Source organism: Carettochelys insculpta, chromosome 5, assembly GCF_033958435.1.
Source record: "Carettochelys insculpta isolate YL-2023 chromosome 5, ASM3395843v1, whole genome shotgun sequence".
In the NCBI taxonomy this organism is placed as follows: Eukaryota; Metazoa; Chordata; order Testudines; family Carettochelyidae; genus Carettochelys; species Carettochelys insculpta.
This window is the reverse complement of record NC_134141.1, coordinates 36,834,514-36,862,385: the sequence shown is the minus strand read 5'-3', so window position 1 is coordinate 36,862,385 and position 27,872 is coordinate 36,834,514. Positions and strand designations below refer to the sequence as shown.

At 42.0% G+C, this 27,872-nt stretch overlaps 1 protein-coding gene across 25 annotated transcripts in view; it reads right to left on the bottom strand.

Annotated features, from left to right (window-relative positions):
* Window positions 1-27,872, bottom strand: part of ADAMTSL1 (ADAMTS like 1) — a 627,217-nt gene that overhangs the window by 291,391 nt on the left and 307,954 nt on the right. For 14 of the 25 annotated variants that reach the window (XM_074994936.1, XM_074994935.1, XM_074994939.1 and 11 more), the window contains one exon: window positions 2,568-2,627. The exons of 10 other annotated variants lie outside the window; for them this stretch is intronic. In XM_074994936.1, the coding sequence (XP_074851037.1) occupies window positions 2,568-2,627 (60 nt within the window). Of the gene's footprint in view, window positions 1-2,567; window positions 2,628-21,441; window positions 21,461-27,872 lie in introns of those variants that run through there. One more of the 25 variants, XM_074994960.1, reaches the window with a different exon arrangement.

Here is a 27,872-nt window from a genome sequence, read left to right as displayed (position 1 = left end):
ATCAGCCTAACCATGTCAGTGTACAGATTACAGCTTTGCTCCTGCCAGTATAAGCATCCTACTAGGGGTTAACTGGTAAATCTCACCCTAAATGAGTTGGGATTGCTGGGGAAAGGGACTCTCTAACCTGGCTAGAGCAGCCCCAGTCCACAGCAGCCTTGCGTACACCACAAGTGGAGGCTCTCCAGCCCAGCTGGAGCATCCCTTCTCTGTGGCTGGTGGCAGAGCATCTGCCCCAGCCCTTCTCTCCATTTAATCAGTAATTAATTAATTAATTAAATGGCATTTTGCATCCCTATGTACTATTACACTTATGCAGTATAGTAAATCCTCGAAATGTGCGATTTCAAGTTGTGCTTAACCTGCATAAGAATGGCCATATTGGGTCAGACCAAAGGTCCATCCAGCCCAGCATCCCAACCTGCATTAACATACAACTCAAAATCACGCTCCCCCTACCCTGGTTCAACCACCCCCCGCACACCCGCCAGCTCCCTGTGGCCTCGTTCAAATCCCGTGGCCCAGTTCACCACCCCAGCACGTGGCTCTGGTTCAATGCCTCCCAGCCCCAGTTCAAACCCCCTGAATGCGGCTCCAGCTCAAATACCTCCCCCACCACCCCGTGTGTGGCTCTGGCTCAACCCCTCCCCACTGCGACTCCCCCCACCCAATCCCAGGACTTACCTTTCTAGAGGAGCATCAGGGGCTCCTGTTGCTTCCCCGGCTGCAGAACGTGCATTTCGCTGGGGAAAAGAGCTGCCTCCCTCCTAAAGCAAAATTTGAGTTATGCGAGGGTACGTGGAAACACAACCCTCGGGTAACTTGAGGGACTACTCTAACCACATCCCCACAGGAGGCAGGGGGTTTATGCAAGTGTAAGCAGGGCGATGCAGTGTCTGTGTAGAGACTACAGTTCTTACATCAACTGTTGACTGTCTTCTCAATTTCAAAGTTTGCTGGATCCAGGCTTTAGCAAGAAAAGTTGCTGCCGCTCCCCAGCTGCGCTGTTTTCAGGTCTCCCCTCCCAGCCACGACCCCAGCAGCTGACCAGACTCCAGCTTCCCACCCCACACATCTGCATGGAGCTCAGAGGTGAGAAGCCTTTAGGGAGAATAGCTCTGAGCAGGTAGCCAAGAGCCCTGTCTCTCATTACCTCACAGTCCCCCTCTCTGAACTCAGTGGAAGTGCTCATGCAACAAGGAGGGCAGTACGGATGGCAGGTTGACTTGAGATGTAGTGTAGACATGCTGTAAATTAGACCTGCTGAGGTAATCATGGGGACTGAAATTGAGCACCTGGCCCAAGAGTGGGAGAATTGCAAGGTTCTGCCCTGAGAGACAAGTGAGGAAGAGTAGCCAGAGCTCTGCCCGGGGCTGCGCGTACAGAGACTAGAAAAGGTCAGTGGTGCACTTTGCCCACTAATTGCAACAATGCCATCTATGGTGTGACTCAGCAGATGGCAGCTAATGTGTTCCCTTTTTTAAAAAAAAAACTGAAACCAAATTAGGAACAAAGTCCACCTGGAGAGCCTTCCTTTCTGTCCCTGATTGATGGAAGAGAAATCTCACATTGTCAGTATCATCTCCTTTCCCAAATAAGGATGCCTCCCGTGTGCAGGAGAATTCTTCAGGCATGAGAATTGCTTCAGGTGCTAGCTACATTGCATAGCAATTTCAAAGTTTTCTTTCATTGGATACTTGATTCAGCACAAACCTTATATACACTTTACACACACACCTAAAAAGTGAAATCCTGTTTAAGTTGAGCAGAAAGTAATTTCTTTCCATGAAGCAATAAACTATCATGAGGATTTGGGCACAAGGCCAGACAGGCTCCTGAACATGAAATCCCTATGGACCTTGAGGTCACCAGGGAAACATCCTGGAAAATTTAATCAAAGTGGATGCCAGACAGAGGTGACGTGAGGGCATACACAGAGATTACATGCACCCCCCAGCATCGGCACGCCCCTCCCGCCACATGCTCAACATCAGAGCCATGCCCCTTGCAGTGAGTGCAGGGCAGTCCTGCCTCTCCCTTGGACAGAAAGTGAAGTTTACAAGAAGCATACCAGGTGAGCAGTCCTGATATTTTCAGGAGTAATCAAAATATTTCCGCAAAACTGAAATTTTGCCTTCTAAAATTTTGGTTTTTGCAAAAGAGGCATTTTTCCTCAGAAAATCATTCACATAAACCATTTTGGACTGGCTCAATATGATCCAATACTTCAGGTTAAATGCCTCTTGTAAAGGTGGACCTCACTCATAAAATTTGGATCTGTGTCAAAACTTCTGCAAAGTCTGACTGGATTGGTATCTGGTATTATGTTCACAACCCATCCCCATTCTTGATATGTTCCTTCAGAAGAAGGAATCGCTGCAGCTTCTTTTTAGGTCTATCTAGACACATTTCCCATATGTGGCCTACACATTCGCACAAGATCACTTGCTAATACTAATGCTGGAATACACCCATGAAAAAAGAATTTGTACTTTCTTAGTTAGATGCTTCATTGAGCCACTCTATTTTAACGTCATTCTTAATGTATGTTGCATTTGAGTACTTACATCTGCTTTCTCAACATAATCTGAAGTGAAAACTTCCATAACGGGCACAAAGTCTTCCTCCTTAATTGGAGCAAATGCAAGATGGCAATCAGGATTTCATTCTTCCTGCAAAGGTACTTATTTGCTGCTGAATATGACTATTCTATAGAAAATGAATGAATAAAGTGTGCTTTAATTTGCCTGATAATAGAACTGAAAAAAGTTCTGAGGTGCAGATCCTCACCCAGTGTAAATCAGTACATTGAGCATGATAGAAGTCACAGTCACGTCTATTATAGTCTTATATCAACTTGTTTGCAGTAACCCTGCAGCAGCAATTTGATATTTGTTTAACAACTGTGCTTCACAAAAGAAATAATAAAACAGCTTCATTTTCAGATATCATTTATTGATATCTGAGTGAAGGTGCGTTTGCTGTGCTGACATTTAGACACGTTTTAACTTGTAGATCGAGCACTTTTGGGAGCAAGGACAATGAGGCAGAGTAAATATGGATCAGGAAGGTTTCTTCTATCCTTTTCTAACTGAAACCCTTTTTCAATGGTGACACTTTTCCTTCAGGGTGTACATTACAGCTGGAGCAAGTCACTGGAAGATTTATGCTATTATGTCCCATTCCAAACCAAACCAAACCCCATAACCATAAAGCAGTTATTGTCTCTTTAAATATTTAAAATGACATCTGTCCAAACAGAGGCTTTTTTAGGATCACTAGGAATTAGGAGCTTTAGGATCATTTGGAATTTTCAGAAAGGCTTTAGGAATATAAAAGCTTAACTGCCTTACACTTTGGCTGAGTCTGCACTAGCAAGTTCTTTTGGAAAAACTGGCTTTTTCTGAAAGAACACATGAATGGTGTTTCTACACTTGCACTCCTCTTTTGAAAGAGGCATGCAAATGAGGTAAATTGAAAATGCAAATTAGGCATACATTTGCATATCTTAATATCAAAAGAGCTTCTTTCGAAAGTAAACCCATCTTCGAACGAATCCTTCTTCCCTTTATTTAATGGGAAGAAGGATTCTTTACTTTTTACTTTCAAAAGAACAGCGTCTACACTGGCTTTCTTCTTTCGAAAGATGCTCTTTTGAAACTAGAAAATGCAAAGTAGGTACAAAATGCAAATTTATACCTCATTTGCATACCTGTTTCAAAAGAGCAGTGCAAGTGTAGACACACCTGGAGGGTCTACACACATAATGCACTCTTTCAATCTGAAAGCAACAGAATGTGGTCCTTTTTCTTGCAGCCCTCTTCCTCTCCCAGATGAGGAAAAGTGCCTTTTCCAAAAGATTCTTTCAAAGAAACAAAACCATGTGTAGACACTCCACAGTTCCTTCTTTTGAAAGGGGAGTCCTCATGGTGCTGGATATTTCAATCCCTGCTCCATTCTTTCAACTGAGCAGGGGCTGTGCGAACGTTCTCTATCAAAAGAGTGGATTTCTGTCGATCCACATTTTTGTATGTAGATGTGATCTTTCGAAAGAAGTTTTGCCAGAAGATCTCTTCCAGAAGAGCTTCTTTCAAAGGATCGCTGTAGTGTAGATGCAGTCTTTGACACACAGGATCCTAAGCACCCCAGGCATTTCCTGAAAATGTCACTCTGTCTCAGATCAATACTGCTTAATTGCACATGCCAAAAATCTATGTATGCCTAAAGCCATTTAACTTTTTCTCCAGTGAAGAATGCCACAATGGAATACAGAGCCTGCTGATCTCTAAGCACCTGATCATGGTCAACAAAGATGCCACAGGCAATTTTAATTAACACGCAGCAGCCCCCAGAATTCACAGTGGCAAGATGAGCTGCAGAGACTCATGCACTTCCAAGTCCCTGCTGTATACTTTGTGTGAGGAATGGTATCAAACAAGAGGCCCCTAATGTCAAAGCCATCTTGAAGGGGAGAGGGTTTTGATTAGGATTTCAATTAAATGGGAGTTGGTAAGGAATTGATAAACATATGCCTTCCAAAAAGCAGAGGCCTTGTCATGGCCCGGAGAAGCGTCACTTCACCTCTTCAAAGCTTGTATGTCATTGAGCATTTGTCCCAGTAACTGAAGTGAATCGAATATTGATTAAATATGCCATAATCATAACACAGGAGACTGAAGTCCCCATTTACAAAATCGATGCAACAGAAACATACAAGCTACCCACATTGCCTTAATGCGACTCAGCTTTACCCTGGAGAGACCGGTGGTGGGGGAAGGAAGCCCTGGCCCAACTGAAGTCAAAGGCAAAACTCTTAGGCTGTGCGTACACTAGCTCCCAATGTCAAAGGGTGCCGGGAAACTTCAAAGTGCTGGCTGGCGTGTAGCCACAGCTAACCTGCCAGTACTTCGAAGTCCCTCAAAAGTTTGAGGAGTAAAGGGACTTTGAAGTAGCCTGAGCACTTCAAAGTACTGGCGGGTTAGCCGTGGCTACACACAAGCTGGCACTCCGAAGTTAGCCACTTCGAAGTTGCCGTGGGGGGTGAATTAGTTTAATGAAGTGCTGCATACACACCGCAGCACGTCATTAGTAATCTCCTGACACCCTACTTACCATGCTCCCTTCAAAGTTGGTAGCTAGTGTAGATGACAAACTCCTACTATGGATTTGAACCTGTGACCTAACCCCAGATAAATGTTTTGCTATCTTTGGTATTCTTTGTGGATTGAGCTGTGGGCACTATTAGGAAACACAGGGGAAAGGTGCAGTTGCTAGGGGAATTTATTATGCACTCTATTTCTTCTCTCTGCTAAACTATTAGATTGAAAAACTTCAAAACAGTATACAAAAATCAAAGAAAATTACACAAATATAAAAATGATAACATTCCCCTTGCGGAGATGGTAGGAATTTTCCTGACCTGAGTCATCATAAAAATCCTGAAGACTGTTACTATAATTTCACAACAGCTTCTGCAAGGGTACATAGGGTTTGAAGTATCTTAGGAGTAATGATGCCTGTTTCATTAGATGAAGGAATGATATATGGCTTTTAAAATTTAGCAAACAAATTTTCACCTAAAAAGTTCTGATTTCATTCTATCACATGCTTAAAAATGAAGCTGCAACAGCAGTAGTTAATGGTTATTGTACACAATGAAGGCAATATAGTAGATGGATATTTCCTATGGGAGCATAGGATTTTTTTTAAAGAAATTCCAATGCCACGTAGCTTATAACAAAAGAGAATTAATAAAATACTCATGTCAGCAAAAGTAATAATGTGTATTGCTAAAACATCTTTTATCCTGAAGGATTGCTTTGTCTATTCCCATTCATCATCTTTGGATCCACTATGTCTCCACTGTTTTCCTGCCAGCAAACTTAATGCTTAACTCCATTTTGATCTCTGAGATGCCCCATAATAGACTGCATAGAAATAAAATACTGCAGTTATGGTAACTGGCCATATTTCCAGTCCACAGAAAACACACTTATTGCTGATAGGAGAAGAGCTCTCTATTGACCCTCCTCAAAATAAAGTGGGGGAGGCAAGAAGTTAAGCAGTAAGATGAACGATGGGGCAAGCCAGCTAGTCACTTCCTGAAAGTCACAGAGAGTAAGGAATGAGTCTTCTGCCTTCTCCTTGGTTATGTCTCAGCCAAAAATAGAACCTCTATCAGTGGAGTGACATTTATCACCAGACAGGGGCTTTGGTTCAGTACCAGTTCACAGGGCCACCTACCGAATTACTTTTTTTCTGGTTGCGTCCCTTAAAAATGCTTTTGAGAGTCTGAGCCTAAACTGAAGGTGAAAAAGATGGCAACCAGCCCCTCATTCCATGCTGGACTCTCTGACATATGATATCATACATGAAAGTTTCCAATGTTTTTTGCAGTTTAGTTTATGCTTAAATTTTGTAGGTGTAATATTTTGTATAGTTCCAGGGTGCACTGTACAATGGTTTTGCTTTATACTTTAGTCTTAAATGCCCCAGCTTTGGTATGAGCTCAAATGAAAAATTATGGAGTATGCAGCCAACCTTGAAAGGTTCTATGGTTTGATTTGGATAGGACTTGAAAAATTGGGATCCTTATATGAATGAGGGAAATGAAGGAAACTTGGAGGCTACATCTACACTAGCAGGCTTTTTCAAAAAATCCTGCGGACCATCTACACACAAAATACATTATTTTGATATCAAATTGGAAGAACATAGCACTTTTTCAGGAGGCCCTCTTCCTCTCCTAGATGAGGAAGATCGCCTTTTTCTAAAAGATTGCTTTGGGAAAAAACTTGTGAAGTTGCCTGGGGTCCCTTTCTCAAAAGAGTAGTCCTCATGGAGCTGGATTTTTCAATCCCTGTGTGGACTGTGTGTGGATGCTCTCTATTGAAAGAGCAGATCAATTTTTCTATCTGCTTTTTATGTGTGGACATGCTCTTTTGAAAGAAGTTTTTCAGAAGAGATCTTCCAGAAGGCCTTCTTTCAAAGAATCTCTGTAGTGTGGATGCAGTCGGAGGAAAAAAAACACATCAACAAGAACATTGGGACCTTCTAGATAGTGACACCCCCAAAAAATCTTCTATTAAATCCACTTTTGGAAGAGAGTGTGAAGAAAAGTCCATCTTCATTTGAATTAGAAATGAAAAAGCTTCAGTAAAGAAGGAGTGCCAGGCTGCAAGGGCACCAAACATGCTCTGTGATCAAGGAGAGTGAGGTCATTTCCTTCTACAACACACAGAGAGCACTGGGGGAAGAGAGTTGTGCCAACATACATATAACAAGAGAGACGGAATCGGGTCTTATAAGAGCTTATGGAAGATAATCAAAATGGACAGAATGGGAGTTCTGTGTGTAAGGGACAAAGGGATATCACAGATTGGCTGAAATGTGGTATATAATATTCTAGTTATAATTCAGCTTGAGTCTTTGAGAAACCAAGGACTGAACAAACCTGGAAACTCAATACCTAGTTCTTCTCGCAGGAACAGGTTGGGAAGAGTGTACTGTTGTTGCTTACTTAGTATGAAGTCTGTGTGTAAGAACCCAGGGATGTCAATCTTGGACTTTTTCTGTGAATTATATCGATTTTTTTAAAGGTAAATTTGTGCAGGTGTTATTTGAAACATGAAGGCTTATATTGCATCGCTTCCAGTCCCGGTGTATATACTGACATAGGCAGTGAGGCCCAGTGGACATTGCACTAGCTTGGAACCTGGAATCCAGAATGCTATTCCTGATTTTGCAGCCGACATTGTTAGCGTACCTGCTTCCCCACCCATAGCATATACAACAGTTAAATATTATCATGAGCTGAAAAAGTGTTACAAAAGTCATGTCTACTTTATATGTATCTGATTTAAAACACTGTTATACAATGGTTTTCTGTATTTTTTATAAATTATATGGAATTAAAAATATTTACCAATACACTAAGAGGAATTGCTGATTGTAGCTTTTAAACGTTCCACATTAGAGAAAGAAAAAAAAATCTAGCATCCATGCTACACACCTTTAAAGAAACCCTGAAACAGCAGCTCAGGTAGCACAGGGACTGATTGGATTATTGTTGCTCAGGTGTGCACTGTTTAACCTACAGCTTCCTTGCTTGCAGGTTTAGGTATTTTTTCACTGCTTTTTTGTTTAAAAAGTATGCAGTATAACTATTACTATTAAGGGAAAAGACAATGACAAATTATTCTATTTTATTGTTTTTAAATCTTTGAGAACCAAAATGGGCTTGAGTTTCCCATGCCCAGAGATCTTTGATTAGAAGACTTCTTTTATATTAAATGAGCGAACAATGTCCCCTTCTGCCCACGATACATTAGCAGCTGTGTGAAGTACAAGATAGGGTTTGTCTACACTAGCTCCCTATTTCAAAGGGAGGATGGTAAGTAGGGTGTTGGGAGCTTATTAATGAAGTGCTGAGGGTCATAGGCAGCACTTCATTGAGCAAATTCTCTCCCCCATGGCAACTTCAGAGTATTGAACTTCGAAGTGCCGGCTCGCGTCAAGCTGCGGCTCACCTGCCGGTACTTCAAAGTGCTTGGGATACTTCCAAGTCCCTTTACTCCTCTAAATTTTAACACTTCGAAGTTGCCGCAGGGGGGAATTTGCTTAATGAACTGCTGCATATGCACCACAGCACTTCATTAATAAACTCCCAACACCCTACTTAGTATGCTCCCTTCAAAGTAGGGAGCTAGTGCAGACAAGCTCACAATGTGTATTCCGTGTGTGCCTAAGTAGCTGCACTGATAGTTTCCACCCTGCAAAACTATGTGCTTCATAGTGAATTTTGTTGCTTAACTGATATAAAAAAGTCATCAAGTTCATCTTTCTGGCAAATGCCATTTTTCTGCATAAAACTGCCCCCCCCCCACAGATTAGCCATATATTGTAAATATTCTTCTCAAAACTTAACACATTTTACTTCCCCTGCATTGTTCTGTTCAAATATTCAAAATTGAGAACCAATACAGCAAGATGTTGATTATGCACAAGTATCATGTAAACTATGAGTCTAAGGCACAGCATTTTTCAGTATTAGACTTTATGTAAGCTAACTCCTTTGTGACATCATCTCTGAAACAACAGAAAAGCGCCACCTCTCTCAAGACTCGTTCCAATTCCCCATTACATTTCCACAGGATTATAAACCTTCCTCCACTCCTCAAAGAGTGTCTACAACGTATAAAGAAAATTAAACTCATGGAAACACGAGAAACTTGAGAGCTTCAGCACTTTGTTTTGTGCTGTATCCCATCCTCCACATATTCATGATATATTTTAATGTTAAGCTCTTTGGAAGAATAGTTGTGGGCCAGTCCCTCAGCTGATGTAAATCAGTACAACTTCATCACTTGAATAAGTGGAGAACTTGTATTTTAGATGCTTGAGAGTCAAATTTTGCTTTCAGTACCCAGTATGGAGCATTCAGCCACATACCTTGTTGTGTTCATCTCCACTGAAGCAAAGACGATTAAGGCACAAAACTTACAAAGTCATACCTGGTAAGATGCATATTAAACCTATGCAAATTCATACAGACCTAATATAGTTTGAGCTCTCTTTTGAAAACAGGTTTACAAGACACTGTTTCTTATTTTCCATGACATACTGCATTTTGGATGTTATAAGAGTGAACCTGGAAAGGACTCAGAATGAGAATCAGAGTCTGACAAAACTGTTTTGGGAATTGCCTGAGCTATTTACAAAATACCCTCCCAGCACACACAGATCTAGTTAAATCTGTATTTTCCAATATTAACCATCACTGAGCTCTTTCTATCAGACTAAGAGAAACATACAAAACCACCAAGGAACAGTAAATGTGACATCATAACGCTGACTTTGCCTGTATGTTCTCTTCCCCCATCACAGTGCTTGTAACTTGAATATAGTGGGAAGCTTTCTTTTGGCAAAAAGTTGTTGAAGGGTTCCATTTAATAGTGTAATGCAAAGAATGTTTTCTTCAGTCAAACCCACTGATCCTTTACTGACTAAATGGATGGCTGTTAAACTTTTTGCTTGCACTTTTTCCTCTTGTATAAAAAAAGAATCAAACAAGGTAAATCTTTCTGCAGGTAATACACCAAGTGTCAAATATATGAGACCTACTTTCTTCTTCCAGTCCTACCACCACTCTCCAGACACAACTGACACTGCTCAAATTGGATTCCTTTTGAAATTCAACAATGCCACTTTTTAAGAATGGTAAAGGAGGTGAGTTGAGTAATGTAAGATAATTCACTTTCCCATTTTATTCCTGCAACAGACACAAAGCTGAAATGTTCTCCTGCCTTTCTAGATCTTTCTGGCCAAAAGAGCTAGGTTCACAATCACCAGGACCTACATGATTTGCCAAGGTGACACAGGTAGCCTGTGGCAGAGCTCAGAAGCGAATCCATGGCCCCTAACTCCCAATCCAATCATTGAGTCACCTATCCTAACACGTTTAAAAGGTTTTCATCTACATGTACTGTGCCTTTCCTCAACCTCTGTTCCCATCCCATTCCATTTTTCCCACCACTCCCAAGAAGACTGTTTTTTTCCTTTGCAGAACCTGTTTCTATATTATCCAAGAAGTACATGACCCCACACAATTAGTACAATTTCTTAAATGCCTCAGCACAATTTCTGCTTCTTCTGTGACATTGGCCATGTGCTCTGGAACAAATGTTTCCATCTAATTGGTATCACGTACATGAAATCAAAATGCGAATGGAAGGAATTTGGGGACTATTGTGATTAATGTTGATTGATTCTTTTTCTCTCCCACTTTCCCTTTCCTTCATTTTCTCCCATCTCATGTCTTTATTTTCTTAATCTTCTCACTCTCATTTGTGGCTTGATTTTCCCTCCTTTTACTGTCTCTGACTACCATCCCCCATTCTCCTGCATTTTGTGTGTAGTCAGAACAACATGTTAGAGGCACTGAGCCAGTTACATCCCAGAATCAACTTTCACATAAAACCAGCAAGCTAGGTTGATGAGGCAGCAATTGCACAAGGACAGACCGTACCTTAACATAACACCACTCCAGACCTGTTGGACCTTCATGGAGGCCTGCCTGTTCCTTGACATCAGCCCAGCTCTCAAGGGCTACGTCTACATGTGAAGCCTACATCGAAGTAGCTTATTTCGATGTAGCAACATCGAAATAGGCTATTTCGATGAATAAACGTCTACACGTCCTCCAGGGCTGGCAACGTCGATGTTCAACTTCGACGTTGCGCAGCACCACATCGAAATAGGCGCTGCGAGGGAATGTCTACACGCCAAAGTAGCACACATCGAAATAAGGGTGCCAGGCACAGCTGCAGACAGGATCACAGGGCGGACTCAACAGCAAGCCGCTCCCTTAAAGGGCCCCTCCCAGACACAGTTGCACTAAACAACACAAGATCCACAGAGCTGACAACTGGTTGCAGACCCTGTGCCTGCAGCATGGATCCCCAGCTGCAGCAGCAGCAGCCAGAAGCCCTGGGCTAAGGGCTGCTGCCCACGGTGACCATAGATCCCCGCAGGGGCTGGAGAGAGAGCATCTCTCAACCCCTCAGCTGATGGCCGCCATGGCGGACCCCGCTATTTCGAAGTTGTGGGACGCGCAATGACTACATGGTCCCTACTTCGACGTTGAACGTTGAAGTAGGGCGCTATCCCCATCTCCTGATGAGGATAGCGACTTCGATGTCTCGCCACCTAACGTCGAAGTTAACTTCGAAATAGCGACCGACGCATGTAGCCGTGACGGGCGCTATTTCGAAGTTAGTGCCGCTACTTCGAAGTAGCGTGCACGTGTAGACACGGCTAAGAAGTGCAACAGCATTTCCCTCTGAGGTCTGTGCCTTAACATTAAACCGGCAAGTAAGTAGTGTTGATAAAGTAAGGAGCTAAAAGGAACTTCACAAAAGCCCTGTAAACTAGAGTTGTTCAGCCAAAACCTCAAAGAAAAGCCTCTGCCGTGATATCAAAACAAGTCAGAGGCACTGACCCATAAATATTATTGAGGCTCATATGTTGATCTCAGAGAAGCAAGACAGATATTTTAAGCTAGGAACTTCAAAAGAGGTCTCTGTCTTAACACTGTCATAGCAAGGTAGTCTATATTTACCAACTAATCTCACAGAGCCCTGTGCATTGGAATAAGCCCAGCAAGCTAGAATTGCTAAACCAGTGAGCTCAGAGAGGCCTGTCACTGGTCCAGCCATAAATACTCAGTAACAGCAGCTTGCGAGGGAGCCTGTGGAAGCATTGGTCCACTTCTGCACCCTCCCTGAGGCTATGAAAAGCTTGGTTCCCTCACAAGTGTCTTGTCTCTGCACTGGCTGGTGAAATAAGGAGACATTAGGGAGAAGAATCTTAAGTGGGAACAGCCAAAGAAGCTAGTGCCGAGCTAGGGGGTTTATGGCTTTCCAGAACTTTCTACTAGAAAGCTAGAGCAGAAGGGTCTGAACGGGGAGTCCAACTTCTTTCTTTTAGGGGAAGATGTACCACCTTCCTCCAGATCCCACACTTGCATCCCTTGTTAGGTTAGAAATATTGAACTAAGGATTGTATTGTAGAAAACACTGATTATGTAGCTAATGAGAGGCACAAAGATTCTGCAAAGCAACCTGCTGTTTAGTCTTGAAAAATTGGTCTAAAAGACAGTAGCTCACAGTCTACCATTTTACCACTGAACCTTGTAAACAGTCCTTCCAGCAAAGAAAAATTATGCTTAAGACCAAAACAATACACTTACTGTGGTGTTATAAATTCCAAAGTCTCACGCCAAATTGAGAGGAAAAATAAACTGCAGTAACACAGATGAAGATGTACTGACATAAGGGGATTCCATACAGGTGTACAGAATTGTCCACATGGACCACAATGCAAGAGCTTTGCTTTGGACACTATAATGTCCTGATAGTTTCTGATGATAAATGCATTTACAGCTCATACGCAAATACTGATTTCTCTATTTTACCACAGGAGAAAGGCAGGTAGGAGAGAGTTGGGAAAGGACAAATGAAAACATTAAGGTCAAAAGGTAACTGGAGTGACAGACAATCCCATATCACGAAAACAAAATCCTGCCACTATATTCTTAGAACAGTTTTCTTGTGCCATGTGTTGCTGATTAGCAGCTCTAAATGTGGCAAGCATCAGAAAAAGTGAAATGTCAGCCAAGTTCTGCTTAGCAGTGAAGTACAAACAAGAGCCAAAATGACATTCTTAGATACTAGGGACTTTGTTTTTTAAGTAATTAATAAAAGACTGCTTGCAGCAAGAATCACAGGTTGTGATGAAAAAAATTAAGCTGGACTGATATCCCTAGACTTATTTTAATGGTCATTGTTCATTATTAATTCTTTTGTGTGCAGAAAACGTATTGATATCTTTCAATAAAAGAAGCCATTATACATGCAGAAAAGTATTGTGTATATATTTCTTTTGCCCCACTAAAGTTGGGCAAACCGAATAAAGCTAATCTTACAACCGAGACATAACTGTCTTAGACACCAGGGGACTAATGTCAGTTGGGTCAGGCTTAAAGATCACCTATTAATTTTATGAAGCTAACTAAGGCCCTGGTCCTGATCCCACTGAAGTGAATGAAAAAAACAAAACAAAAACAAAAATAACCAACCACCATTGATTTTGATAGCAGAAAGTTCAGGTGTTCTAAGTGAATAAAGGCCAACATTTTCAGGGAGTTTGAACGGCCTCTCAAACTGTGTCTATTTCTCTGTGTGATGTTGTGTGTGTTCAAAAACTTACAGATGGAAAAGGCACCACCAAAAAGTTGGCAAGTGAAAAGTTCTGAGCTACTTTTGAAAGAAAGTTGGCCTTAATAAACATGAGGTAGAATGGTTAATTTTTATTAAAGTAACACAGAGAACAAACACAGAAATATACTGCATTTTACAAACATAGGCCTGGATACTTATGCATCTGAGTGACCTTAAGCACCAGGGACACCAATCCAGCAAAACACTTAAAATGCGCTTAACTTGAACTATGTAAATAGTCCCATTCAATTCAATGGGCCTTTTTCCAAGCAGCGTTTCCTCTAATTTCTTCCATTCCCTTTCAGAATAAATTCTGTTACATGCACCAAGGCATATGTGGATGTGCACCATCAATAGAAACACATGCTACTAATCAGCTGAGTGGCATTTGAAACTCTGCCGGGCAAGCACCTTAGTGTTCAGCTTACAGGGAACAGTGCCCCGAAGCCTAAAGTTACTCACAAGGCTTGAACTCGATAAAATTAGGATCACTGTGGAAGGCAGGACCCATCACCGAAAACTCATGTGATTTTTATATTCCTTTTACAAATTAAGTTTACAAGACAGATTTGCATCCTCTGCTGTTACAGATTATTTCTACCAGGATTATTTAAACACACTGATTTTTTAAATGAAAGATACTTGTGTTTATAAATAAAACAGGGATTTTTTTTAGAAGAGGCTAGAAAAAATGGATGTTCCTGAGGATGCAAAAAAGAAAAGAATAAAGCAGATCATTTTTGTGATGCATCCAGTCCAAGGAGCACAAGCCTGAACCTCTTACGCTTGTTATTTCCATTTAAATTGATGACTGTACAGAGTGTTTGGATTCAAAACATCCTTTTCTAAATCAAGTAAAATGGTTCCCATTGAACTGTAGCTTCCTAACTGCTTTAAAGTACTCTTTTGTTCAGCAGGATATATTGGCCAAAGAAAATTACTGGCCCTCTACCATCAGAGAAAATTCACTCTCTTGAACACCCAATCCTGTTCCCATTGAAATCAATGGCATAACTCCCATTGACTTCAATGGTGCCAGGGCCCTCAGATGAACTTTACGTGTTATGCTCTTCTTATTTTTATTCTAATTCTGACAGGACAATCGTATATATATATAATAATATTTATAACGCTCTTCAGCAGGCCTTCTGCAAAGCAACACAAATGAACATAAATATTCTTTTCACACTGACAACAAGATGCTACATGGCTATGTTTTATTAAAGGAAAAATGAAATCATCACATTACAGCCAAGGGAGAAAATGGAAAAGCCTCACATTTGGTCTGGATTTTGGATTCAGACTCCCCTCTCCCCCCTCAAAAAAAACCTGAGTGAATTTCAAATTTCAAATTGATACTAAGCCTGAGAAGAATGCACAGTGAAAATATTAAGAACGAAAAAGAAAGCGGGATAAGGGTAGCAGGGGGATACATACTGTGCAGTGGTTAGCAATGGATTTGGCAAACAGAAATATTAATCTCTCTAAGATACAGGGTTATTATTTTCTCCATTCACACTTAAAGTATTCAGATGTCTTTAATCACTGGCCTTTCTTTATGTCTGCAACAACCCAGAACACATTCCCGTAGCCACTGCAAGCCCTGATGTTACCAAAGCAGTGCAGGTCTACTCCTGAATCTTGGTAACAAGCTGGGTTGCTGGATTTTCTCAGTCCTCCTCCACCCCTCAGGCTAAGTCTATACTGTACTAGGGGAAATAAGTCAATTTTGGATACGCAATTCTAGCTATAGTATTTGCATAGCCAGCATTGATTTATTGGAATCCACTTATTTCCCTAGTGAAGGCCTAGCCTGCTGTGTACTGGAGGCTATAGAGTGACGAGGACCAGTCAGTTCTTTCTTCTGGAAATCTCCCATTAGTGTCATTAGTTGTTTTTCCAAAGGATAGGAAAACGGTCCTCATGAATTACGCCTGATCAGCCTTTACACTGAAGTTAAATGGATAACTTCAGAGGTCCCAACATCTTTCAACACACTCTATAGCATTTCTCACTGGCTGCATGGATGCATGACTTGGGGGAAGCCAGAATTAGTGATTCCTTCCCACATCATCAGTGATTCAATCCTGTATTCTCAGATTTCATTATCTCCCAGGAGCAAATGACAGCAAGGCTATCGGACTTGTCTCTCCATATGAAGAGCTAAACTAACCAAAAGGCAGCAGTGGAAAGCAAATCACAGCAAAGGCAGGGGCTCTGGATGGTTGCAAGAGGGGAGAAAAACGGAATTTCACATATGGAAAAGAACTTTTCATTGAATAGCAAGAAAATTATTTAACAGATTACTATGTTCACAGTCTAACACACAGCACTATGATTCTTCTCTATTCATTGTAGTCTCTGGTACAGGATAGTCATGGCCAGAGAGTTCCCTGTGATTCTACCCATGGGAGATAGCTTATGCTCCTCACTGGCATAGCTCATCATTGTATTTTAGCTTGACTGACACACTGGGCAGTACATTCTCACTGGACTACCTCACCACAGTCATCTCAGTGCCACTTGAAGGCAGAGAAGGTGGTTTCAGGCCACCATTAGGAATGCAGTGTACAAAAATTAAGCAACAAATGTTAAAATTTTGAACATATTGTAAGCTCAGTTATGGTTTCTCTCAGGGTCCTCTCCTCCACATCGGTGTACCTATGCAGAAACCAATCCCCATTCATGTAAGAGTGGCGCCTGTTAATGCATCTGATGTTACTGCTCGGGCACAAAGCTGGAAGCATGGCCAATCCTCATAGGGCACTGCCAGGGGCCGAAACACTGCAGGAGGCACGGCACCCAAGACCTTCCAAAGCCATTTTAGCAGTACGTGACCTGCACTGGCAGAAAGATTTGGGGAGGCCACTGCTGTTCTGTTCCCCTTTCCGCCCAGTGCACTTCTGACAACAAGATTACAAAATACTTATTGTTCTCTATGCCAGAAATCAGCACGGCATTTGCTATAACTAAGCCAAGTTCCAGAACGCAACTTACATATGCTAGTCCTGTGGCACCAAGAAAGTGAAGTCAGGTCCGCACTGAGCTGGCTGCTATGCAAACATAAGATGACATAGTCCCTACCATAAGTGGTATATTTTCCTCTGCACTGTAGGTTAACTGCTGCAGAGCCAGTGTCAGACGCCATTTGCATCCATACAGCTCAGATAGGGCCCTTAGGTTCTAATTTCTTACATCTGCCAAGGGCCTGTATTCATTCCTTGCTTATAGCCAACTTCACGTAGTTATCATAGCACTGATTTCTGTAAGGAATTATATGTACAGACGCAGCATCACACTTGGAATTCAGTGAGAAAATTGCATTCTGTCCATATACAATACAACTGCAAGCTGCCAAAGTTTACGAAAACATTCTTTTGCTTGCCACAAGCACACATAGATATTACATTGGTCCCTTCACAAGAAACTGACACCTTAAGACAAAGAACTTTCAAAGCTACTAGCTGTAAAGCCAAAAATGCTTAAAAATAATTTGTTCCTTTCCTAATGCTAAAGAGTATAGGTTCTCACCGAAGATATGGTATTTGAATTTGGATTCAAACTTTTCCAAATATCCCCCAAACTTTGGATCTAGTAATGTGACCCAGGTTTTTCTATGGGTAGGTTTACACAGAGAAGTTATTTCAAATAACAGCCATTATTTCAAAATAACTATCCTGGCATGAAGACAGCACAACCGCTACCTTGACACATTCCAAAATTTGTAAACCTCATTGCATGAGGAATCGTGCCTGTATCAAAACAGCATGGCAGTGTCTACACTAGCCCCAAACTTCGAAACGGCCATTCAAACGGCCATTTCAAAGTTTACTAATTAAGCGCTGAAATACATATTCAGTGCCTCATTAGCATGCGGGCGACCATGGCATTTCGAAATTGACGCGGCTCGTCGCCATGCGGCTCGTCCAGATGGGGCTCCTTTTCGAAAGGACCCCGGCTACTTCGAAGTCCCCTTATTCCTATGAGCAAATGGGAATAAGGGGACTTCGAAGTAGGCGGGGGTCCTTTTGAAAAGGAGCCCAGTCTGGACGAGCCACGCGGTGGCGAGCCGCGTCAATTTCGAAGTGCCACGGTCGTCCGCATGCTAATGAGGCACTGAATATATACGTCAGCGCTTCATTAGTAAACTTTGAAATGGCCATTTGCATGGCCATTTCGAAGTTTTTGGCTAGTGTAGACATAGCCCATGAGGGATAGCTTATTTCGAAATAACTCTTACAGCTTATTTTGAAATAGGTACTGTTAAGAAAGGAAATAGAGCCTATTTTGAAATAAGCCATAGTGTGTCCAATGGGTCTATTTCAAAACGGGCTCTACATGGGTAGGCGCTATATACCTAAGTGCTTTTTCAAAATGCATTTTTGTGCGTAGCAGTGTTATTGTGAAATTAGCTGTTCCGGAATAGGTATTTTGGAATAGCTTATTTTGAAATAAGCCTGCTGCGTCTACCCTATGTCTGACACAGACACAGTAGAGAGAGTCCTTATGACTCCAAAAAACAGAGCGTCAATCTTCCAGTAAGCATAGACAAGCCCTATGCAATCTGAGTTATATTAGAAGCATAACTCAAGTTGATATAGTTTAGATTCACTTGCCACCAGGCCCACATTGCCCTGGGTAGATGGGAGAGTTTCTCCCATTGACTTCCATTACTCATTTCATTCTGGGGGAGTACCAGAGTCGACGTCCGAGAGCTCGGCAGTCAATTTGACATGTCTTCACTGGATCGATTGTCACAGAGTTGATACTGGCTGTGGCGGAGACAAACCCTAAGAAATGAGCTGATTAATGTGTAAGTACCTTCAGTGGGAGGAAATACTAATTAGTAAAGGACACGAGTCTAGGGGGAAAAGGCATAATGAAAATGAAAGCTTTAACTTAAAGCCACACAAATTCAAACTAGAAATAAGAAACATCCTTCTCCCTGCCCCCATATATCTGTGGTTTTCTTTTGGGTAAAAGATAGCAGCTTAATAATTAACAGAGGGGTAGCCAACTTAGTCTGTATCTCCAAAAACAACAAGAAGTCCTGTGGCACGTTATAGACTGACAGATATTTTGGAGCATAAGCTTTCATGGGCCAAGACCCGCTTCGTCAGATGCATGAGTGAAGGTTCCAGAGGAGGGTCTAAATATATAGGCTCATGAAAAGGAGGTAGACCCAGTCAAGAGCTTAATAACGTTTCTGATCCCATGTTTGCAAGCGTGACACTCATTGCAGCCCTAGCTACACAAATGGTGACAGTAGTTTTCATTTGCATTAATGGGATGTGGTGTGAATGCAAGATCCAGAATGTTGGGGCCGGGGGAGTTAAGGGGAAAGGATGAAACAAGAGAAACAATCTTTTCTTGTTTCTTTTGACAAGAGATGGAGCGAGGCTGGAAGACAAAACTCTGTCCCTACTCCTGCCTCACACACTCAGAGCTTGAAGATTGCAAATGAGACAATTTACAGCACTCTGAAATTGCTGGGAAGCAAGGGAAGGAGTAGGGACAGGATGCCCCTCTCCCGCCTCCCCTGCACTTTTGAGGGCCATGAATCACCTGAGTCGCACTCCGTCCCTGTACTCCTCCTTCCTAGAGCTGGAACACCATGAATCAGCTGATATACAGTATTCAAGCTCTGGGACAGGGAGGAGTAGGGTTGGAGTGTGACTCATGTGATTCATGGTGCCCTGAAAGTGCTGGGAGGGAGAGGAGTAGAAAGTGAGGGTCTCCAGTGCCTCCGTGTACGAGAGGTATGAGAGAAGAGCACAGAGGGGGCGACTGGGGAATGATCTGGGGAAAGGAAACTAGAAGATTCTGGCTTGTTCATTAAAGCAAAAAGAAGGATCAGATATAATTACAAATACAATGGTTTCTGTGTCCCTTGATCAGAGTTTGTGTGAGAGCACAGACTCAGTATAGCTAAGCCAAAACAAGAAAATGTTTCAACCTCAGGTCCCTGTTGCACTTAAGATGGTCTCATTCAATCCCCTGCAAGCTACCAGTTCACCACAAACAGCTGAGTTCTTCCCACCTGCTTTCCAAAATAGCAGTTAGATTTTTGTCTGAAAGCCTAACTCCCGTTAGCCATCCAAAGAGTAATTGTGGCTTTGAATACGGGAGTGTGTTATGCCAGGCTTGCCTGAAAAATGTAACTAACAAAACTTTAAAAAAAAACAGCACAGTAAAAGTGAATATAGGTAAGTGAAAGAGATGATTTCACAGTCTTTGTCCCAGTTGACACTCATCCACCCAAGTCAGAGCCACTCCATACATATTTATTTGATATTCAAGTAGACTTCACAAATGGGCTTTTAAAATCATCATCATTAGAAAATTATTATTGAAACAAAGCAAATCTAGCTCAAGAAATTCTCTCAAAAACAGTCACTCCACCCATTCCTGTTGTCTAGTCTAGATACACAGTAAGCAATGAAAACATCTATTAGAGCTAAATGAGCACTAGATATATGCAAACATTCAGTGATGTAGTAAAGAACAACACATTTCAGTTTCATCATACATAAATAAGTGCCTATTTTTTCCATTGCCATTTATTGTTTTGTGTCCAACAGTTGGAATCCCCAAAGCAGCAGATAAGGCCATTCCCCAAGAATGCACTGTTTTTTAAACAAACATATATTTATAAGCAAATAAAAATTCCAAGCAAATCTAACAGTAACAACTGAAATAATTCCAGATTCCATTACAAAAAACCTCTGGTGGCAATAGCTTGTATTTAAGGTTTGGCAACATAAGCAGTTTGTGATATAAGTTTCAGATGTGCTCCACCCTGGTTAAAACACCAGCTTTAGGAGACATGCATTTTGCATGTTAGCATAATGTATTATTCTAAGGATGGTATGTATGATAGCTCTACTGGAGCCTTATATCAAACAGCAAGTTATAACAGAGACAGCCTGACAATGAGGGGCACAGTGTTTGTGCATGAGAGATTAAACAAACCCTCAGCTTGTATATGGGCTTTATTTGAAAACCTAACAGAATCAGGCAGAGCATGATTATAATGTATTGTTTAAAAATGCAAAATAATTTCCAGATTGCAGAGAAAGCTTTCCTTTCATTTAGAAATCTATATAGAAATAAATAAGGCAAACACACGTTAAACTGTCAGTTCTGCTATTTCTGAGAGGAGGTAGCATTTTGTAATTTGAATACAAACAAGCATATCACATGTTACAACAAACAATTAGTAGTTTGCAGTACTTTATATCATCCTGAAAAGATTCTTCCTGAACAACTACTGTTATTTGCAATCTGGGACATACCTTCAGTAGCAGAGCCAAACTGGCTTGGGGTGTTCTGTTATGTGGAGAATTCAGAAAGCAGACCTGGCCCTCTGGCTCATTAATGCTTCATTTTCCAGCCTCCTGACCTAAACTACCCATTTCAATGCATTCACATATTCAACTTAAGTACTTATATACCTACAGACATATGTCCTTGTAGGGAAAATCAGATTTTTGAACATGAAATATCAACATTTCTATGTTATCCCAAATTGGTTCCCATTTGGAATGTAAAAAAACAAACTAAACAACCCCCAACCCTTTTCAAAATCAGCAATTGACCAAAAGCATATTTGAAGTCAGAACTTTCCTCCCACTACTTTAGCAAAAAATATAACCATACAGACCCAGTTCTGAAAACTCAAGAACACAAGAAACTTCCAAAACCTCTGTGCAGGAAATAATATTCCCCCCTAAAGCAGGGCACTGATGATCTGATAAAATATTAGGATGACCGCACATTTCCCAACAATCAACACGTTTTAAAAATCTCCCTCTGAGCACACCCCTATTCACAGGATGCTGGTTCTTTGATTGATTCAGACAGCTAATGTGTGAAGACAGAAAGCTATTGAAGGGAAACTGGCTCTGAGTCAGACTGACTGCTGTTTACCAAAACCGTCTCAGAAGCATAACACATCCTGCTTCGTCACCAGCCAAATCTGGAACAAAAGTGCTGTTCCACCTCAAAAGCCATCCAGTAATTGATTTCTTTCAACCACAGACTCAACCACTTCATGCTTTGGGCCATCACTGGGGTGGGGAAGAACAAATCCACACAGAGTTTTTTGGGACTGGAAATAAACATACTGGAAGAGAAGAAAGCAGCATGCATGCATCCCATCTTCTGACACAGACATCTGTGTTGTTAATCTGATGCAAAAATAATTAGTAACCCTTCTGGCTGGTCAAAACAGGGTGGGATGCTTTGCTCTACTGCAGTTAGAAATATCAGCTCAGAATCACAGAATCACAGGGCTGGAAGGGACCTCAGGAAGTCATCTAGTCCAACCCCCTGCTTCAAGCAGGATCAACCCCTACTAAGTCGTCCCAACCAGTACCTTGTCCAGCTGGGACTTAAAAACCTCAAGGGATGGAGAATCCACCACCTCTCTAGGCAACGCATTCCAATGCTTCACCACCCGCCTGGTGAAGTAGTTTTTCCTAATATCTAACCTACACCTTTCCCTCTTCAACTTCTGACCATTACTCCTTCTTCTGCCATCTGACACCACTGAGAACAGTTTTTCACCCTCCTTTTCAGAGCTCCCCTTCAGGAAGTTGAAGGCTGCTATTAAACCACTCCTAAGTCTTCTCTTCTGTAAACTAAACAAGCCCAAATCCCTCAGCCTATCCTCATAGGTCTTGTGCTCCAGACCTTTAATCATTTTTGTTGCCCTTCGCTGAACCTGCTCTAGCAAATCCACATCCTTTTTATATTGGGGGGACCAAAACTGGACACAGTATTCCAGATGTGGCCACACCAGTGCCGAATAAAGAGGAATAACTACTTCCCTAGATCTGCTCAAAATTGTTCCTCCTAATTCACCCCAGTATGCCGTTAGCTTTCTTGGCTACAAGGGCACACTGTTTATTCATATCCAGCCTTTCATCCACCATAACCCCTAGGTCCCTTTCCATCGTACTGCTGCTGAGTCAGTCGGTCCCCAGCCTGTAACAATGTTTGGGATTCTTCCGCCCCAGGTGCAGGACTCTACACTTCTCTTTATTGAACCGCATCAGATTTCTTTTGGCCAGTCCTCCAATTTATCCAGGTCCCTCTGGATTCTCTCTCTACCCTCCAATGTATCTACCTCTCCCCCTAGTTTTGTGTCATCTGCAAACTTGCTGAGGGTGCAATCCAGTCCCTCACCCAGGTCATTAATAAAGATGTGGAATAACACCGGCCCCAGAACCGAGCCTTGAGGCACTCCGCTTGAAACAGACCGCCATCCAGATATTGAGCCATTGACCACTACCCATTGGGCCCAACCATCAAGCCAGCTTTCTATCCATCTTATAGTCCAAGGATCCAATCCATGTTTCCTTAACTTATGGACGAGAATGTTGTGGGAGACCGTATCAAAAGCCTTGCTGAAGTCAAGGTATATCACATCCACTGACTTCCCCACGTCCACAGAGCTTGTTACCTCGTCATAGAAGCTAATCAGATTGGTCAGGCAGGACTTGCCCCTGGTGAATCCATGTTGGCTACTTTTGATCATTTTCCCCTCTTCCAAGTGCTTCAAAATGGATTCCTTGAGGATTCCCTCCATTATTTTCCCAGGGATTGAGGTAAGGCCGAGTGGTCTATAGTTCCCTGAATTGTTCTTCTTTCCTTTTTTAAAGATGGGCACTACATTTGCCTTCTTCCAGTCATCTGGTATCTCCCCCAATCTCCAAGAGTCTTCAAAGATAATGGCCAAAGGTTCAGCAATGACCTCTGCCAATTCCTTCAGTACCGTGGGATGCATTAAATCCAAACCATAGACTTGTGCACATCTAGTTTTTCTACATAGCTCATTCATGGAAGGCACGTGTACTGCTACCGAGTACTGAACTGTTCTCATAATGCCATTCAACACTCATAACTTCCCTCTCTATCGCCCAGTCTGAAACCACTCGTTCCTTAGCATTTATTGAAAAGGAGGCAGTGAAGCAGCTCCAGCAACAGGTGGCCGTCAGTTAAGTCCTAGTCTCCCCCAACTCTGACTTAAGGTAGGGTATGACACAGAAACAGCGCACAAAATGATGGATAGCCTCCTAATAGAACTGAAACATTTATGCTGATGTTACCTGCTTACCTTTGACACTGATAATCATAAAGTACAGATGACCCACCTCCATAAAACCAACTGGGAGATGACATAACTACCTTAAAATCAATATAACTCACTTCTTTGAAAATGTTCCTATAATATGATAGGCAGCTACTCCTAAACCACAGGTATCTGATAATAAAGCCAACAATATTCTTGTTAAACATCTACATACAACCAGATGCAGACTGTAACCAAGTGACATGGAGCCAAGTGCACCAATACACAAACAACTCCCCCATATATCTGTGTACCCTCGCCATCCCCTACAGTTGCTCCCCCCCCGCTGTTTTCCATGCACACTGGAAAGGTCAAGGTGAACTTTTAGAACTCTCTCTGGGGATGTTAAGATAAGAAGTCTCTAGAAAGCTTTCAGCTACAGATATAGTGCAGCAGTCTGTGCCCTGAACAGGATGAAGTGAGAGCGAAATTGACAGAAATCTTGTGCTGAACTAGATCTGCAGCAGCCAAGTAATTTTGAGCATAGCTATGCAAAAGGGAGATATAGGTTTCTGAAATTCCACAGAATTCTCAGTCAATGGATTGTTTCACAGTGGTGGGCACACTGTGCTTTGGTTGACTTTTTTCAGCTGGCTGATCCATTATGAGGAAATTTCAAGTTACTTATCAATACATTTGGATCCATGCCAGACTGTTTGTGGGAGGTATCTGGAGGAGTCAAACATGAAGTTCTATGTGCTTGACTTTGTGGGGGGGACATTCTGGATGTCTTAAAAAAGTGTTGCGCCTCACCTCATGCTTTGGATCCTTGCCCTCACTGGTGAACACTGTGGGAAAGCCCTTTGTCAGTGGACACTGTTATAGCTTCCTTTGGAAGAGTGCAAGGAGACAACTGCTTTAAAGGAAACACATTAGACCTCTACTCAAAACAGCCATCCTTTGACAATGACAATCTACTTAACTTCTGGCCAGCATCTAAAAATCTGTTTGTTAAAAATGTGGAAATGGTAATGTAGAGACAAATCTTGAAAGTATTCAAATACCTTCAATCTCCTTCATCCTTATCACTTAGGTCCAACCACCAGCTAGCACAAAGACTGTACTTTCAGCATCTCCATCCTCATATGATTAGATCAGCTGCCTCTGATGCTGTGAATCAGGAGATGTGGTTGACTTACCTGTGGTACTGGGTGGGCATGGACAGAGATGCTGTCAGGTGGGTCATGAGACAAACATAGGATTTTTTTTAAGCAATTCTTGTTTCTTCCTAGAACTCCTGTGTTCATACTCTCTCTGTAATATACAAATATGAGGCCATGCAGGCTGATATAGCTACATATTGCAGATGACAGCCAGCTTAGCACACTAAAGAGAGTGCTTCTGAGTCTGTCACTGACTGGCCAAATAGGGACATCGATGAGAACACGTTGGCTAAGGGTACATCTATACTACAGGGAAGATTGACCCTGCTGCAGTCAATCTTCTGGAGTTCAATTTAGCACGCTTAGTGGGGATGCACTAAATCAAACTTTCAGAGTGACCCCATTGACCGTGTTACTCCTACCCCCCATTAGGAGTAAAGGAAATGGACAGGTGTGCAGGTACCCTGATTGGAGACAGTGCGGAAGCCTGAATTTGACTTGAGCTACAAAATTAACATAGCTGAAATTGCATACCTTAATTCAAACTTCCCCTGCAGTGCAGACCTGCCCTGAGTTTCAATCCAAAAAAGACTGATGTCATTGAAGTGTGTTGAGAGGGAAAAAAAGGAGGTTTTAGCTGAGATTATATGATGCCCCTCCAATTCACTCACCGTTTGTGACCAAAGCTTGCAACTTGGGGGCCTAACGAGATTTCCAACTGCTACCGATAATCAAAATGCAGCATGAAACAGGACTGTCTTTTTTATTTAGAAAAAAACACCACCAACCCAGAAGGTTGTAACCTTGTCTCTCAAGATATCGATCTTGCTACTACTGAGATCCATTTCTTTATCACTCCTGCAATACACTGTCTGGGATTAGACCTTACCTGTCATTAGGTAGCTGAAAATGGTAAAAAACACAGTGGATCACTTGCACTTTCAGAAGCACCTGTATTTTATGAATTCTGGAGTTGCCTTTTTGTAAATACATATACATTCTTAAGTGGTCTGACACCTATCTACCTTAGAAACCCTCTCTTCTTCAAGGATCTGCTAATTGTGGGCTGTGACGACTTGTGTGTGTGTGTGTGTGTGTGTGTGTGTGTGTGTGTGTGTGTACACATGCGCATACAAAATGTGCCCATCTTGGATGACCCAGGGATTGTGCTTGGGATCTCCAGATTTAAAAGCATGAGCTGCTACAGCCTGAGCTAAATAGGTAGGATCTATATCTAAGACTGAAACAGACCCAGACTCAGTGTAACTGTAACACACTCAGAGGGTTACTCTTCTTAAAAAAAACAAACCAAACCAAAATGGAGGAAGTATGTCCTGAGTATGTGACGCCCACAGCAGCTGGAATCCTGGATGTCCAACTTACATGTCAGCCTCCAGAGCTCAAAGGGTAAGCCACTATGGCTTGATCTAAAAGCCAGGCAGCCTACTTGTGACCTGATGCAGATAAACATGCCCTGTAGATTTGGCACTGAGGGTAATATATCACAAAGACCTTGGAACACATGTGCAGCAGGGGGTTCTTGAGGATGCTGAGGTTCTGTTTTAGAACATTTTTTTTTTTTTTGCTGATTGTTGATGATAACATTGTGGGGATTTACTGCTGTTTTGCTTTGCTCTGATTCTATCATTTGTTAGTGTTTTTAATTGATGGCAGGATGTCCAGAGCTTGGACAAGTTCTTTTGATTTAAATCATAATTCATAAAAAAAAAAACGAAACCACAGAAAATCACAGTTCGCAGAAGATATTAAATCGGCTTTCAAGAAGAGTTTACATGCAGAAGTGCAGCTAAATGTGCTCTTTTGATCCCTTGTATGGCCTAGCTCAAGCTGTGATGTTTCCCCATATGCTTGGAAACTGAAGCATCTGGGGAGTGATGCTGACACTGCTTTAGAAACAAGCCTTTGACATATATTTGATTTAAATTCTGGAGCCAAGCTGAAGCTTAGCGTGGCTCCAAAAACTGAAAGGGAAAAATATTAAAATACTATTTCCCTCCTCCCTGAGACACATCGGTTTCAAAGCTAAAGGGAAAAAACTACAGTGCAAGCTGGGCCAGGCCAAGGATCAAAGAAGCAACATTAGTTACTTTCGAAATGTAAGCACTGCTCAACATACACTTAAATCAACAGCAAGCCCACCTATACAAAAGGAGGAGTTAATTTTATACAATGTTGCACTTGGCTCTGAATAAAAACAAAAAAAAAAACCCAATCAAATCAAAGTTTAACTGAATAAAATACCCCAAAGTTTTCAGAACCTGTTATTTAAACCCTGTTGTACCTCTCACAAAACGGTGGCTGTGGGAAGTGAAAGATGTCTTATGACAGCTGCCAGAAAGATGGAATAAGACATGAATTCAGAACGAAGTTGCAAGCTGTTACTGCCAGAAACAGGGTTCTATAACAGGCCCCAAGATTAGCAAAATACCATTCAGGTGATCACAATAGTATTTAGTAATGTAAAAAAAATACCTGGAGGGCAGGGGACAAGCACCTCATGCACCTTCCTCAATCCCCTGCCTTTACTCTGGTAGAAGCAGTACAAAAGGACTCTAAAACTTCCCATGAGAGAGGATACCCTTGGTGCAAATGCAGTTGGAGTCAGCAGTAAGATTGCCTTGCAGGACTTTTCATGGGACTGGGTGAAAGGCCTGTTCATGATGCAGGTGGGGGCGCAATGGGCATGGGATTGCAGCATGCAAAATGGCAGAGAGTGCTGGAGCCCCCAAAGGCTGCTGTAACTTGGACTAGAAAAATACATAGATAGCTTAATGCCACCTTAATCTTCTCTCGTCCTGGGGCTGTGAATTTTGTCATCCAGAGCACTCTCTTCTC